The following is a 14,826-nucleotide window of genomic DNA, read 5'->3' as shown; positions in this document are numbered from 1 at the left end:
CACCCCTAAAAATAGTCTGTAAGCCCAAATCAATTGAAAATAATAAGCCCAAATCCCAATTGTCCGATATGTTAGTCCAAATCAATTGAAGATTGTAAATAATAAGCCCAATTGCCCAATATGTTAGCCCAAAATAATAAAAAATTGTAAATAATTGCCCTGAAGTTTTAATGCACGGCAAGACACAACTACGAGGATACCAATAAATTGAAAATAATAAGCCAAGATCCCAATTGCCCATTTCGTCACACTATAAGCGATGATGATAAATTTGCAAACTTGAATGGAATAAGTGATCTTGCGCGTGTTATGGTTGAAACGGGAACGCATAGTTCTTGTCCTTCAGTTTATCGGGTAGTGAAGCTAGCTTTGCTTTTACCGGTTGCAACCGCAACCGTTGAAAGATGTTTTTCGAAATTGAAGCTTGTCAAGACGGATTACGCAATCGAATAGACCCGTAATTTTTTAACAATGCTATGGTTTGTGCGGTCGAAAAGGATTTTTTACGTGAAGTAAAAGACGACGATGTGATGGAACGATTTCAAGCTATGAAAAAAAGAAGAGGACAAATCTATTAGGTATTTGTTTTACTTTATTTATTTATTGTCGTTTTTTAGTATTGTACGATTGCACGGTGAATTTTTTTTGGATACCCCTGAGTTAATGTTCTAGTTCCGCCACTGTTTAGCGTGATTCGGTTTTGAGCCACAACCATAACCAAAAAACTAATCCTTACTAATCATTGCAGAATGCAGTGTTATCAGTTAATCTTTTTAGTTTTTTTAATTTTATTTTGTTTTTTTATTGAGCATGTTTTACACTAAGCATATTGATATTATTACTAAGCATGTTGATATTATAATAGAGGGAACCAGTTGATCCAACCAAACTCGGATTTTAGTTGTACGGGATTGTGCTCGACTCTCATAGACCTCTTATCTCGAATCGCGCTAAATCAGATCACGCTCAAAATTATAAGCTATTTTGAGGCTTGAGCTCAACTCGAATAAAATTCGAGTCAACTTAGCTCACCTTGATTTAGTGCGATTTGGTTTTGAGCCACAACCATAACCAAAATGTTATGTTCAGATCAGTTTTGAACCTAACTATTGATTATTAACAATAGGCTCATGAACCAAGAATAAACTAAAAAACTAAACAAGCCAAAGGACCCATCAACGCAACTGAACAAAGCCACTACGGAATTCTGTTGAGTTACTAATCTCTGTTGACAAAAGTTTTCTTTAATAATGTTTCTTTATGCAAGCGACGTGAGACAAAATGTGTGTAAAAGTTCAGGCTTTATAAACTCCAATTTTAAAACACTAAACTCTAATGTGGTATAATGTCTTTAGGCTATAACCATTGGTGACCAAAACCTTGGTTGGTTGGTCAAAAAGTAAAAAATAAAATAAAAAAATCATATAAAACTCACGACCAAGTTGGTGTGGCAACTTTGGTTGATGATTTTTTTATTATTTTAAAAATGCCACATGTTGGCTATCGAGTGGTTCTTTTATAATTATGTTTTTCATTTTTGTTTTATAAACAATTAATTCTAGCTAAAACATGATTTTCTTTAATAACTTTTTAATATTTAATTATTAAAAAAATCTAAAAACACAGTGTTGTTTAACTTTTTTTTGTGAACACATCGATATAAATTTTATCAAAAACTGAGTTCCTTCAAAAAAAATATATTTTTTAATTTTTTTTTTATAAAAAATGCATATATCTTTGTTTTCCACATGTACTGATCTTACTGGTTCGTTAGATTTTTTTCGATAATTTTATTAACTATGTTTGATGAATGTATTTGTTTTTTTATTAAAAGATTTCTTATATTGTTGTTATTTATTTTGCTTTTAAAACAAATCGGTTTCAAATGAAAATATTAATTGTAATTATTTTTAACACATTTATGGATAATTAATAAGCATAAAAATATATATTTAATAAAAAAAATGTTATAAAGGTTGGGTTGTGAATGTGAGTAGAAGGTTGAGGTAGGTTGGGTTGTGTAGATGGAAGAGAGAGAAATTAATATTTTATTATAAGGTTGGGTTAGAGAAGGTTGTGGATGGAGATAGCCTTATCAACACACTTAAAAATAGTTGTGGCCTACGTACTTGGGGGTTGGTTTTTGTCAGGGATGATAGAACCCAACAATGCACTATGTGTTATGTCAATATCATACCCATTACCCATCAAGAAAAATACTATTTCAACCAACCCTACATTATTTTACACGGCCCACTCTTGACACATTGCAATATTAAACGCTTACATAGCCATAGAAATTGTATATCCCCTCCTAGTTGAAATTATGTGAAACTGATAGGGGCTCGTCCATAGCCCGCCGTACCCACAAACCTGCCGATAAAAATCGGCCACGAACAGACCTGCGTAGTAGGGTCCTCTGTGGCAAATTCGTCTGTCGTTGCAACATCATCGTTTGTGAGTCACCACGGCCGTGCGTTACGAATGGTCTAATATACACATCTTCTTTTTTTAACTTACACATATCAAAATCTAATAGTATGTATAAAGACTAATATTATGTATAAAGCAGTACTTACGTTGTCTAGTTCTTATTTGTGTTGCTATATAGAAAAGAGCTTATGTGAGAGCTCCTTCGAGTTGTGAGAACTCGTGAGAACCGCATTTCCTGTGTGAGTTTTTCAACGAAATTTTGCACAAAAATAGAGTAACATCTAACTAAGACAACTGTAAAACACCGAAAAAAATTACGAGCCAGTTTTTTCTCGTCATGTAAGTATTATTTTACGGTGGCGTACATCATTGTAGCGATAAAGTTTTAGTGATTCTGCCCCACCGTAAAAAGTGCCCTATAAATTTTTTTTGAAAAGGTAATTTAAAAAAAATTATGAATTTTTTTTTGGAAAAAATCTTTGGAAGTCATATTCTCATGAGTTCTTACAACCCAAGCCACTTCTCATTTTAACCATCCCACATGTTAGTATTATGATTCTTGTTATATCAAACAATATGTCATTTTTTATACTAAGTTTAACTGTACCTTCCAAATTGCGTTATATTCGTTACTTTGATATTTGATCTATATTACTTTTTTTCTACATATATTATAATACAAAAATAACTGGAAAATTACCAAAATTACCATGTTGAGTATTAAAATTACCAAAATAATCATGCAAATTGTAAATTATCACTTAACTAGAGATATACATGTGTCATTTCGACACATGAGGTCCAGGCTATTTTCATAACTTTATTGGTAGGAGCTATTTTGGTGATTTTCCCAAAACTAAACCATTATCTTGTTTGGCGAGGAAAATTGTGTATTTTATTTTAATTAGAGTAAAGTACAGTTTCAGTCGTGAGGTTTACACCTAATCTCAGGTTCAATCCTTATTTCAAAAAATTCAATACTCCAGTCTCTGATGACGTATTCAATTGCTCATAATCAAGACCCTGACACTAAATGACCATTTGTAATTCTATAAAAAGACTAAAATACCCCCAAAACTTTACTTACAATTTCAGTCCATGCAGGTTGATTTCTTAATTTCCCTCCATTGTCAAATGTTTTTTTTTTCTAATATAGTAACAAACCACCTTTAGCCATTAGTTAAACAACAATATCAAGGTACTAACACAACAACAACAAGAGATCAACACATGTAACCAGAATTGGAATGCAGTTTATAAGTTTAACTGGGTTTAACTTTTTGGAGTTGGGTTGGCTTTGACTTTTTGGCGTTAGGTTGGGTTTGACTTTCACTTGTGACCTTTTTATCTCGTCAACTAGTTCATGTTATCCCTACAAAGATGTATGCTCATTGTTCAAGTGATTGACAAATCCTACTATGCATAAAATAGTCTATCATCCCTGTTCCGGGGTTTGCTAAATTGTACTATGCATAACAATGTGTATCATCTTTGTTCCTGAGTTTGGTAAATCTAGTTGTGCAAAACAAAGTCTATCATGCTTGTTCAACTTATAAGCAAGTCCAATTGTGCATAGAATGAGAAAAGAATTAGTGTGCAACAGCTATTCAACGGAATGTGCAACAACTAAGCAACTAAATGTAAGTCCAATTGTGCATTTCGTGTTCAAAGGCTTATGTACATTTATGTTCAAAGGCTTATGTGCATGCATGTTCAAGTGGCAGCATCCTTGTTCAAATGCTACATTTGATCCTAAACACACTCAAGTACCAGTCAAAATCAAAGACTAATCATATGCTCCCTGCACCCTTATCAAACAAACAATACTGTGAATTTAAGTTATCCTATAAACCTGCCAAAGCCTTATGTGCAGCAAACATCCTAAGCACATCAAACAAACATCTCAAATAAACAATACCATCAACTTAAATTATGCTCAGTGTCATTTGACCCTAAGCACATTAAAGTCATACTCAAATGCTTCAGTAGATCTCAATGTGCAGCAGTGAAAGGCATTTGATCCTAATGTGCAACAGTGAATGGCATTTTGATCCTAATGTGCAGCTGTGAACACAATTAATCAAATGCTACAATTGATCCTTAACACATAAATATCAACATTAAAGACAGCGCAATAACAGTTAAAGGCAGAGTCGTTTGATCCTAAAATTAGTTTAATAACTTCAAGCAAAACACGGTTTAATAAGGTTCATTAACACTTAAATATCAACATTAATAACCACCATTCATACACAATAGTTTAATATCCGCTATTAGATAACAATACAAGGGTAATCCTGATCATTAACTTCAAAAACCCAAAAAATGATCAGTGGCCAAAATAACCCTTTTATACTGTTATACGTAAGCTAATAGTTAGGCATCCTATGTACACCCATGCTAACCCTTGTCTTCATGCTCGACGGCTAAAACAGAGTTCAATCCTGAACCTTCTTCCTGTCCGTAGCACAACCCGATATTGGATCCAGACAAGGCGTCGGGTGACCTGCACCCTAATTCCAACTGCAAATCCATGAAAGAAATACCAAATTTCAGATTATATACAATGCACACAAGACAAAATTCAATGATTTGGAGTAAAATTAACACAATGCCATACCAACAACATGGAAAGTGAACAGAATTATAGCGAATTGTCGCATGTTGGTGATGATCGGACCTGGATTGCCGGAGAAGGTGGAGTGAGCGGAGTTGTGGTGGGCGTCGGGAAGTCTTTGAGAGAGAAAGGGAGTTTATTGTAGCTTCTAAAGGAAGATGGGGGATCAAAAAGGTGTGAAAGGTGTCAACTTTGGGTGAAATGAACATATTGCCCTTCACACCGTTAAATAAATAAACGGTCAAATAACGGCTGTTAGTGCCATGGTTTTGATTGTGAACAATTAAATACGTTAGGGACTGGAGTGTTGATTTTTGAAAAAATGACTGAATCTGAGAATGAGTGTAAACTCCAGGAACTGAAACTTTACTTTTTAATTAATATAAAAAAGATTTGGGTGTAAGTGAGAATTACATAAAATCCAAGGGTGAAAAAGTAAACTCACACAAAGCATATAATAGTTCATCTAGGAGTCTCCGAGACGCGTTTTCAAAGAGCCATCTCAAAGTTTCTCTCATGGATTCGGAATCGGTTAGTTTCTCTTACAGATATCCTAATTATTCTATATCTTTTACCAAGATCTGTGTATCTATGTATGTATGTATCTATGTTCCATTTGATCTCTAGGTTTCTCGTACCTCAATTTAGGGTTTGTTAGTCTGTTTCAATTGATAACTACATTCTTTTTACCGTGTTGCGTGATTGATGTAATTCATATGTTCAACTGTGATCGTGTTCTGAAACTTGTTTACAATTGAGAACTCTAGCTGCTGCAATAGTTTGTTCAAAAGGAGGTGAATTTTGAGGGTTTTTTTTTTAAATGTTGAAAGGGGAAATTTGGTTTTGTAATATGTGTCTGCAAGAAATTGAAAAGGTTCAATGTACATGTACCACATTGTACTTAGAAACATTTTAATTTTTGTTTGTAATGTAAAGTTTTTTTTTTATGCATCCTGGCTGAAATTGTTTATATTCAATCATAGTTGTTAATGGTGAATAGCGACAAATTTTTTTATAAATAGTGATACGCTAGAAAAAAAAATTAAAAATTTTATATGTATATTATATTAAAATACCCTGGTATATATGCTATTTTACATGTTTTTTTTAACAAAAACGTAAAATCCAGCTATTTTATAGCTATATTTAATTGCTATTTATATTAAAAGAAAAAAAAATTGTTGCTATTATCGCTATCTATCGCTACAATCCTAATAGCGAGCCTAGACCTGTATGCTACGTAGCGCGCTATAGCGATCGCTACGCTTGCTATTGACAACTATGTATTCAATTGAACTCTCCTATAGTTCTATGGTGGTGGATAGGTGTCTGTTTTCGTTTGGAATGTGTTAGTATCAAAGAATTATCTTAAACTAAGAACTTCTCTTGAAGCATTTTGGTGGTTATGTTATATATATATCTGGTTGCTGCTTGTAGGGGTGTAAAGCCGAGCCGAACTGCGTCCGAGGTTGTTGAGGATTGAGCTCGGCTCGGCTCGGCTCGTTTTAACTTAAAAGGGATCAAGCTCGAGCTTGGCTCGTTTTGTACTCTGTTTCCAACGCTTGAGCTCGGCTCGTGGGTAGTTTTTCAACCTTGTTTATTAATTATTTAATTTAATTATTATATTAATATATTTTTGTAATTATTTACACATATATTTATAATTATAATCTTTACATATATAGTATGATATGTAGTATTAATTATTTTTATCATAATTTTGTATCTAATAATAGTTATTATATTAATAGATTAAAAATTATATAAATATAAGGTCGTTTAGGCTCGCGAGCTGGCTCGAGCTCGTTTAAGCTTAGCTTGGTTCGAGCATTTTACAAGTCGATCTTGATTAGCTCACGAGCAGGTTGGCTCATTTACACCCCTATATGCCCGTATCCTCTCTATGCGGTCCATTTTTTTTTCATTTAGCATATAATTTGACTCATAACATAAAAAAATCTTTCCACTAATGATCAAACATCTGAAAACTATGTTATGTCTTGTGAACTAATCATTTTCACGGAACTCTAATTCATTTGTAAACTCATGCGACATCAGCAACAATTTGTGAACAAGAATGTTGAAGCAACAGGATTCAACCCGGGATTGATTGTCTTGCTGGTTGTGGGCGGGCTGCTGATAACATTCCTTGTTGGCAACTATGCATTGTACATGTACGCACAGAAAACGCTTCCACCGAGAAAAAAGAAGCCAGTTTCCAAGAAGAAGTTGAAGAGGGAGAAACTGAAGCAAGGCGTTGCGGTACCTGGAGAATAGACCAGACATGGTTAAAAAAGTGGAGGTTAAGTTTGTGTTAGTGTTTCGGTACCTATTTGTCTTGTTGTGAGATGCTTGCGCTGGTGTTAGTTTTGTTACTGTTTATTTACTGGTGAGTGCTTTAGTTTTGTTAGTTTTGGTCCGTTTGGACCTCTGGCTCTGGTTTACTAAACTGAATAAAGATATACCATGGGGCGTTACCTGATTGGGATCTAAACGGCTTGCTTAACAAAAGTAACCTAGCGAAAAAACAAGGATATATCGATTTTTTGATGGTATATTTTATGAAGTTAAATGAGTCTTGTTAGCGTCTGCAAGTTTACACAATACATTACATAGAAATCGGTAATGGCTTCTACAACCGCTCCAATTACTATTTCAGAACTTAATGCATGTCTTAATCGTGAAGAGGAATTTTTGAACCCAATCGAAGCTTTTGATTTGCAATTTACTTCGGTGTTAGGTGACGATGATCCAGACTCCAGAAGTGGTTCAGCCTTTACCAATCCAAAGGCCTGAAGCAAAATGAAAATCCGGTGCCTTCTTTGAATGCCATTGTTATAATCGTTATTCTTTATCAGGTCTTGAGACCGACAATAATAATTAAAAGGTAGAGTAAAAGTTATAATAGGTAAGAGGAAAACTAGTCGCCACGAGGACTTTAGAGACGATTCAAGAAAGTTCAGAGTCAGGGAGATGAATTCGCAGTTTGGGTAAAGCCATCTTGAAAAAACGGCCAGCCCTTTTTTCAGGAAAACCGCTAATTTTGAATGTATGTAAATGATGACAACAATCATACCCACAATAGTAAAGCTATTTGTCGGGTCTGAAGAAAGTGAGATGTAGGCAAAACTTACCTCTATCCATAGAGGCAAACATATGTAACATTGTTTATATGTTTGCGTGTTCCATGATCTAGTCAAAAATGTTTCTATGTTGCGTAAGACTATGTCTATATGTTGCGATGAGTTTAGTCCTTGTAAATATAACGGCTAAAGATCACTAGATCAGAACGAATTTATCACACACAAAAAATAAGAACATTTCCACAACATAGCACAAGCACACAAGTGGCAATATCGCGGTCCATACTTATTTACTCACATATTATCATAAAGTATGAGTTTCACAAAATATTATAACAGATCTTCACTTTCCTTCCGTGTCAAGTTCAAGATACTTTCAATGGCGGCCCATGGTTTGACCGCCAGGAGCGATCATTACCGCCATCGCCTGGGCCCCAAACCCAGGATGAGGAACCCTACGGCGAATCTCACGACCTTCTTGGCAAAGAGCGCACGGGTGGCAGCAAACATGAGTTGCAAAATCACACGCCAACTCAGCCTGCTCCAGTTGTTCTTCCTCCATGTCGCAGCATCCACCACATGATTTGCTCATTCCCTCCCAGTTACCCTATAAACAGTCAACCACATATATTCAATCGATTATGAAATATTTGTAACAATGATTTAAAAGAACAATGATTAGATAACACTTCTAAAACTATTTGATTTGCTCAAGAAAACGCATCAGGTGCTTGAGGCAGCACCTCATGTAAACTATGGGTCAAAACTAGGATTTGTAATTTTGTAGGAGGATTATATATATTAGAGTAAATTACAAAAATCGTCCTTTATGTATGTCACTTATTGCAAACTGTGTCTTTTGTCTTCAATAATTACAGAAAACGTACTCGATGTTTGCAAACCCTTGCAAGTTATGTCCTTTAGCCCTAACTCGGTTAATTTTTGTGGTTAAATCTGACCAAAGAACACAGTTTGCAATAAGTGACATACATAAAGGACGATTTTTGTAATTTACTCTATATATTAGGGATGAAGAAACTATGAAAGGTTTACGTGATGAAAAAGTTTATTTGTATAAAAATTCAAACGGATGAAGAAATTACGAAAGGTTTACTTGATAAAAAGGTTGATATGTAAACATGTGAGCCAAACGCAGCTCTAGTTGTAAATTAAGCTTATTTAGTTGTACATTAGACAACGCTTTGCACCTTGCGCCTCATCTTTTAACGACCCAAAAGCCTTGGAGCGCCTCACGCTTTCTCAAACCAAGGTCCCAATTGTGTAAAACTGATGACGTAAATGCCCATCGCGTAAAATAGCCAACAATACGCCACTTCATCAATTCTATACAACTGGGACAAAACGTCAGCTGTTTTACACGATTGGCACACCACCACCAGCATAAGTAAGCGGTAATATACTAGCAGGTCAATTTTTTACAAAAAAAAATCGCAAAATATAGAACACGTCAACTTTTTTACAAAAAAAAAAAAATCACAAAATATAGAATTAAGTTGATCGGTAAAAAAAATTAGACCCAATCAGCTAACTTGGTTATTATCTAGTGACATTTTCCATTTAATGTATGAATCATGAGTAGGGCTGCAAACGAATCAAACGTTCAACGAATAGTTCGTGAACCGTTCAGCGGGAAGTTCGTTTGTTTATTAAAAAAATGAAATGAACAGAGGCTGCGTTCATTCATTTATGTTCGTGAACATGTTCGTTTGTATTCGATAGTTCATTTGTGTTTTTAGTTTTTATATTACGACAAATAAAATATTTAACAAGTTTCAGTGTATTATATATTCTGTTCATGAACGCTTGTTTGTGTTCGTTTGTTTTCATCTGCGTTCATGAACTTTAGTTTGTGTTCATCAACGTTCGTTGCTTAAAATTATCAAACAAACACAAACGAACACGAACATAAAATCTCGTTTGGTAAGTGTTAATGAACACATATATTTCTTAACACACGAACACAAACAAGGACTTGTTCATGTTCGTTCAGTTCGTTTGCAGCCCTAATCACGAGCTAACTTCACAAAACAGTAAAAACAAGAGCCCAAAAGACACATGCCTGAAGATTAAACTTCCTGCGAATCGCCGTACGAGTAGGATACGAGAACCAAGGCGCCATACAGTTCCACCCGAACAACGAATTCCCAATCAGATACAAACCAGTATAAGGCAAACAATGATTCGCAAAAGTCCCAGGAGCCGATCCGAGCCTTTCGACATTACTTCCGTAAACCACACAAGGAGCCACACTCCCAAGAAGACCTGCCCAATTCAATAAATCATCATCAAAATCCAATTAACAAAATCAATCAAAATAACCACAATCAACTATTCAGATCTATACCAAAACCCTAATTACCAAATTAACCTAGATCCAGATAATTAATCGATTAATTTGAAAAAAGTGAGATAATAAAAAGAAATAAAAACTCACAAACTTCAAGATCGCTGCTACAGAAGTCATCATTATGACCGAGACAAGCGAATAATCCTGAATCCCATTGAGCCCTAGGCAACGGCTCCCCAATGACATTAGCTCCGGCGTGAGTCAACGGCAAGCCGTCGGCGGTCCAGCCGTAAACTGGTGCAATTGGTGGAGGAGATTGCTTGGTCTTCGTGTCGGGTGTGGGTGGGGTTTTGGTGGGGGATTTGTTGGTGGTTTCATCGGTGGTGGTGGGTTGAGGTTGGTTTGATAAAAGAGGGCTTGATTCTTCGGAATTTGACATGATTTTTTGTGGGTGTTGCAGATGGGGAGATGACGCAGGTGAATGTTTTTGGATTTTGGATTGAATGAATGAGCACTTAAACAAACCCCCCAATAATAATGGTGATGTATATTCTTTTAGCAACTTGTTACCTAGGCTAAACTTAAGACGAGTTTGGTACCGGTATTGAAAATGTTCGGTACGGTACTGGTATTTGAAGGTAAAAATACCAGACTGTACTGAACTGGTACCGTAAAAAATTGATACGGAAAATTTGATACTGATACCAAATTCTATATGCTCATCCCTAGTCTGAACCGAAATGATTTCATACAATATGATTTTTTTTTATTACAGAATAAAGTTATAATAATAAAGCAATCACAAAATTTTGTTTGTATTCAGTTACATTATTCATGATTTACGTTTAACCTTTAAGTGATGCTTTACAATCTTAGATTTTAGGTTCTTACTTTTAAATATTTAGCTTGTAGATTTTAGAATTTTTGTTTCAGATTATTGTGTTTATTTCGTTACTGTGTTTTTTTTTAGGATTCATTGCGTCTTTTTTTCTTAGAATTGTGTTATATTTTGCATTCATTATGTCTTTGTACTTTTTTTAGATTTAGAAGACTATGTGTATAATAACTCAACCTGTGAGTGACAAAATGACACTTTTAGAGACTATAGTTTGAGATCTATAACGTTAACTTTTGTGAAAACACCTACGGTTGATTGTGGTGTCAATTACAACTTTAGGTATACATATACTTACACGTGCCAATGATCCCCAGCCCAAGTGGTTGGGAGGAGGTCAGGAGTTTTCCCCCTTGGGGTTTCTTCTGGAGGGGTGCAGGTTCGAGTCCACTCTGGTACCAATATTGGGTAATTCCAGTGCGGCTGGACCTTAGGGGGGGCCTGGGATTCGAACCCGCAGTGCGGGCGAATTTCTTAAGGGGAGTGAACCGTTAACCGTTCAAAAAAAAATATACTTACACGTAATAAATAAGGTAACGTATTAAGATTTTGCTTACCTCTGTCACAAATTGCAATACTTATTAGCAAATATTATGACAGGATATTGTCACATCGCTAACAAAAAGAGTCTTGGCATTAAGAATGGTGTTTCATCTTTATTTGAGATCCGTTTATTACTTTATGAGGTTAAACTTACAACTTATTCCTTTTGGATTTATGAAACTCGATTCTACACTTATCTTAACAACTAACTTGAAATATCATATACGCAACTACATATCTAACACTTATTTAATTTTTTTATAATTTCAAGTGTCTAACAACTTCAAAATATTGTTTATTATGTTTTTAATAGTACTAGATTCATTTTGGTTTTCTTGTAGCATCACCTTATGTGATACGCGTCTAGCGTCACAAATACGCTTAAATTTCTATAATTATTTATATATCTGGATATTCATCTCCTTTCTATCTAAGATCTTCCGATTTAGGTCTTTCGGCACATCTAGGTGTAACACCTCAAAATTTGTTATTTCAATATTCGGTAGGTTATTTGCAACACATTAAAACATTAGTTTATTAATAATTATTTGATATTAGAAACCTTATACAAAGAAAAACGTACGTGTGCCATGTCAACATATAAATTCAGTCTTAGATATGTTAACACCCACAAGCAAGTAAAGGTTATATGAACTTAAGTATTTTAACAATATTCATTGGTAACAATATTTTGATAAACCCTGGTGATTGGAATGAAATACTAAAAATATCAATTTAAGTACGAAGGAAAAAAAAATAAAATAAAAAAATAAACCATATTTTCACTCAAATATTATAGTTGTACTCATGACTACATACTCAAGAATGACAAAATTAGTTCATACACAAACTTGTAATCCACATTCCACAATCAATAAAATGCATTATTACACCCTTTTAGTCTCTTTTGAAGTCACCATTGTTGAAATTTTTTCATCCATGAACCTAATCATCAACAACCATCCATTGAAGAAGATGAAATTATAAAGTAAGAAAGAAAATGCTTAATAAATCTTACCTTCTTTCTGGTATTTTCAGTTGATGGTCTTTTGGATTCAGCATGCGCCTTGGGATGGTTGGATCTGTTTGGCGGAGTCCTGTTAAAATGAGACTCGGGTCCTTTGTAATCAATCTCATAAATCTCTGTATTCGATTTTATAGTTTTCAGTTTCAACGGACCTACACACATCCAATTCCACCGTCAAATCAATCAAAGCACTCTATCATAAGAGTATCCACAACAAAGAAACCAAAATATGCATAGTTAGCTGTCACATCAGAGAAAAAAAATGTTCTTCAAAAACACCTAAAAACATTGCCAAATCATCACTACCTTTTTATTTATTTTTAAGTATTTCTATCTTTATCTATATTTAATATAACTATGAAGATAGACCGGCACAATTTGTTCTTTGCGTTCTTAAGGATGAATGGCTTGGCCAAAACTGGCCTATAAACAACGCTCTTCAATGGAGACAGACAGAACCGATGACCTAGTAGTCTAATGGTCTGGTGCTTGCACCTCTACAAAAGTGGCGTGGGTTCAAATATGATACGGTAAAACTAGAGAATGAGAGAAACTAGGAGAAGAGGAAGGAATTCAAACGCCAAAGAATATCTATTCATCATACGTGACATCAACAAATAGCCATACAAATACACACCACCCGCAACCCCCATTACAAAAAAAAAAAAAATATATATATATATATATATATATATATATAAGATAAGAAAATTTGTGGAGCGATAGGTGGTATTTAGATGTAAAAAATTGAGTTTTAGATAGTGTGTAGGGGAGGAAGAGAATTGAAGTTTCAAGAAACCAAAAAACCTCTGGATAGAGTGGGCGCCGCAAGTAAGATGAAGATAACGAAGACGGTTGTGAAGTAATTCTTTAGCTCCATCTAGAGAGTATGACTATGAGAGATTGAAATGTATAGGGACGGCAGATAACGGTGGTGTTGGATGGTGATGGTGATGGTGGTTCAGCATTTGAAACCATTGAAATCTAGAGAGCTTTTTGACTGCTGAGGTGTATTTCTTTGTAAAGGTTGTTCAGCCACCTAAATCTGAGCAACAATGTTGCAATTTGGGAGGACACTCACCTGTCCTAATTATGTTTAATTTTTTTTATAAGGAAGCAAATGATTGATAAACTTTAATCTCACTTTTATGAAGAAGACTTTGATGAAACATTTATAAAGAACAAAATGTTCTTAGTTTTTATTGCAAGATCTTTTAAAAACCCCATCCCATATATGTGTGCGCGCGTGTGAGCGTGCATGTGGATATGTAGAAAAGATTTAAAAAAATACATCATTTTTAACTTGTTTTTGGGAGCCACTTTAGATAATGAGGAGGAGATGTAACATGTGAGCAACCATTTCGAGAGCTTCAATCAAAGAACAAACAATAATATTAAAAATCATTTATGCCCATAACAAGAGATGTACATAAATCCATATTGCACTAATTCAGACAAATGAAATGTTTTAGTAGTAGAGCAAGAAAAAGGTAAATGAAGATACTTGTAAAGTTGACAAGCATGACATAAAGACAAAGTATTGATATAACTTGAAATAAACTCTCTTGGCACTTAAAAAAGGGAAATGGACTGTATCACCCTAAACCCTAAACTATGTAAAATTGGCCAATACCACGCCCAACTTTCAAATTGGCTCCCACCACCCTCTACTCGACATTTAGGTGGCAGTGTCACCCCTTCGTTAAATAATCACTAACTCAGTTAGGTTTTTAATCCTACGTGGCAAATGAGTTGTGACCTGGCGTGCTTACTGGACTCACCCCTTACAACACTTGATAAAAACCCTAAGTCAGTTGCATTTCCACACTCCACACCAACACCCACACACCCTCTGTTCATCACCAAACCCTAGCTAACAACCAACCGATCACCATGGCTTCCGACGACGAAGAGCACACC

General features: G+C 34.8%; 2 protein-coding genes across 2 annotated transcripts; one reads left to right on the top strand and one right to left on the bottom strand.

Annotated features, from left to right (window-relative positions):
• The first annotated feature begins 5,446 nt into the window (after window positions 1-5,446).
• On the top strand, window positions 5,447-7,544 carry LOC110898293 (DNA-binding protein S1FA). The gene is made up of 2 exons (XM_022145054.2): window positions 5,447-5,581; window positions 7,109-7,544. Exons 1-2 carry the CDS (start codon window positions 5,567-5,569, stop codon window positions 7,325-7,327), a joined length of 234 nt encoding a protein of 77 aa, XP_022000746.1. The 5' UTR covers window positions 5,447-5,566; the 3' UTR covers window positions 7,328-7,544.
• A 773-nt stretch (window positions 7,545-8,317) lies between these two features.
• LOC110898292 (cell number regulator 8) lies at window positions 8,318-10,985 on the bottom strand. The gene is made up of 3 exons (XM_022145053.2): window positions 10,589-10,985; window positions 10,214-10,416; window positions 8,318-8,740 (listed from the first exon to the last, which is right to left on the bottom strand). The coding sequence occupies exons 1-3, from the start codon at window positions 10,878-10,880 to the stop codon at window positions 8,510-8,512; spliced, it is 726 nt and encodes a 241-aa protein (XP_022000745.1). The 5' UTR covers window positions 10,881-10,985; the 3' UTR covers window positions 8,318-8,509.
• Window positions 10,986-14,826: the final 3,841 nt, after the last annotated feature.

This window comes from Helianthus annuus, chromosome 13, assembly GCF_002127325.2.
Source record: "Helianthus annuus cultivar XRQ/B chromosome 13, HanXRQr2.0-SUNRISE, whole genome shotgun sequence".
Lineage (NCBI taxonomy): Eukaryota > Viridiplantae > Streptophyta > Magnoliopsida > Asterales > Asteraceae > Helianthus > Helianthus annuus.
This window is presented reverse-complemented; position numbering and strand designations above follow the sequence as displayed.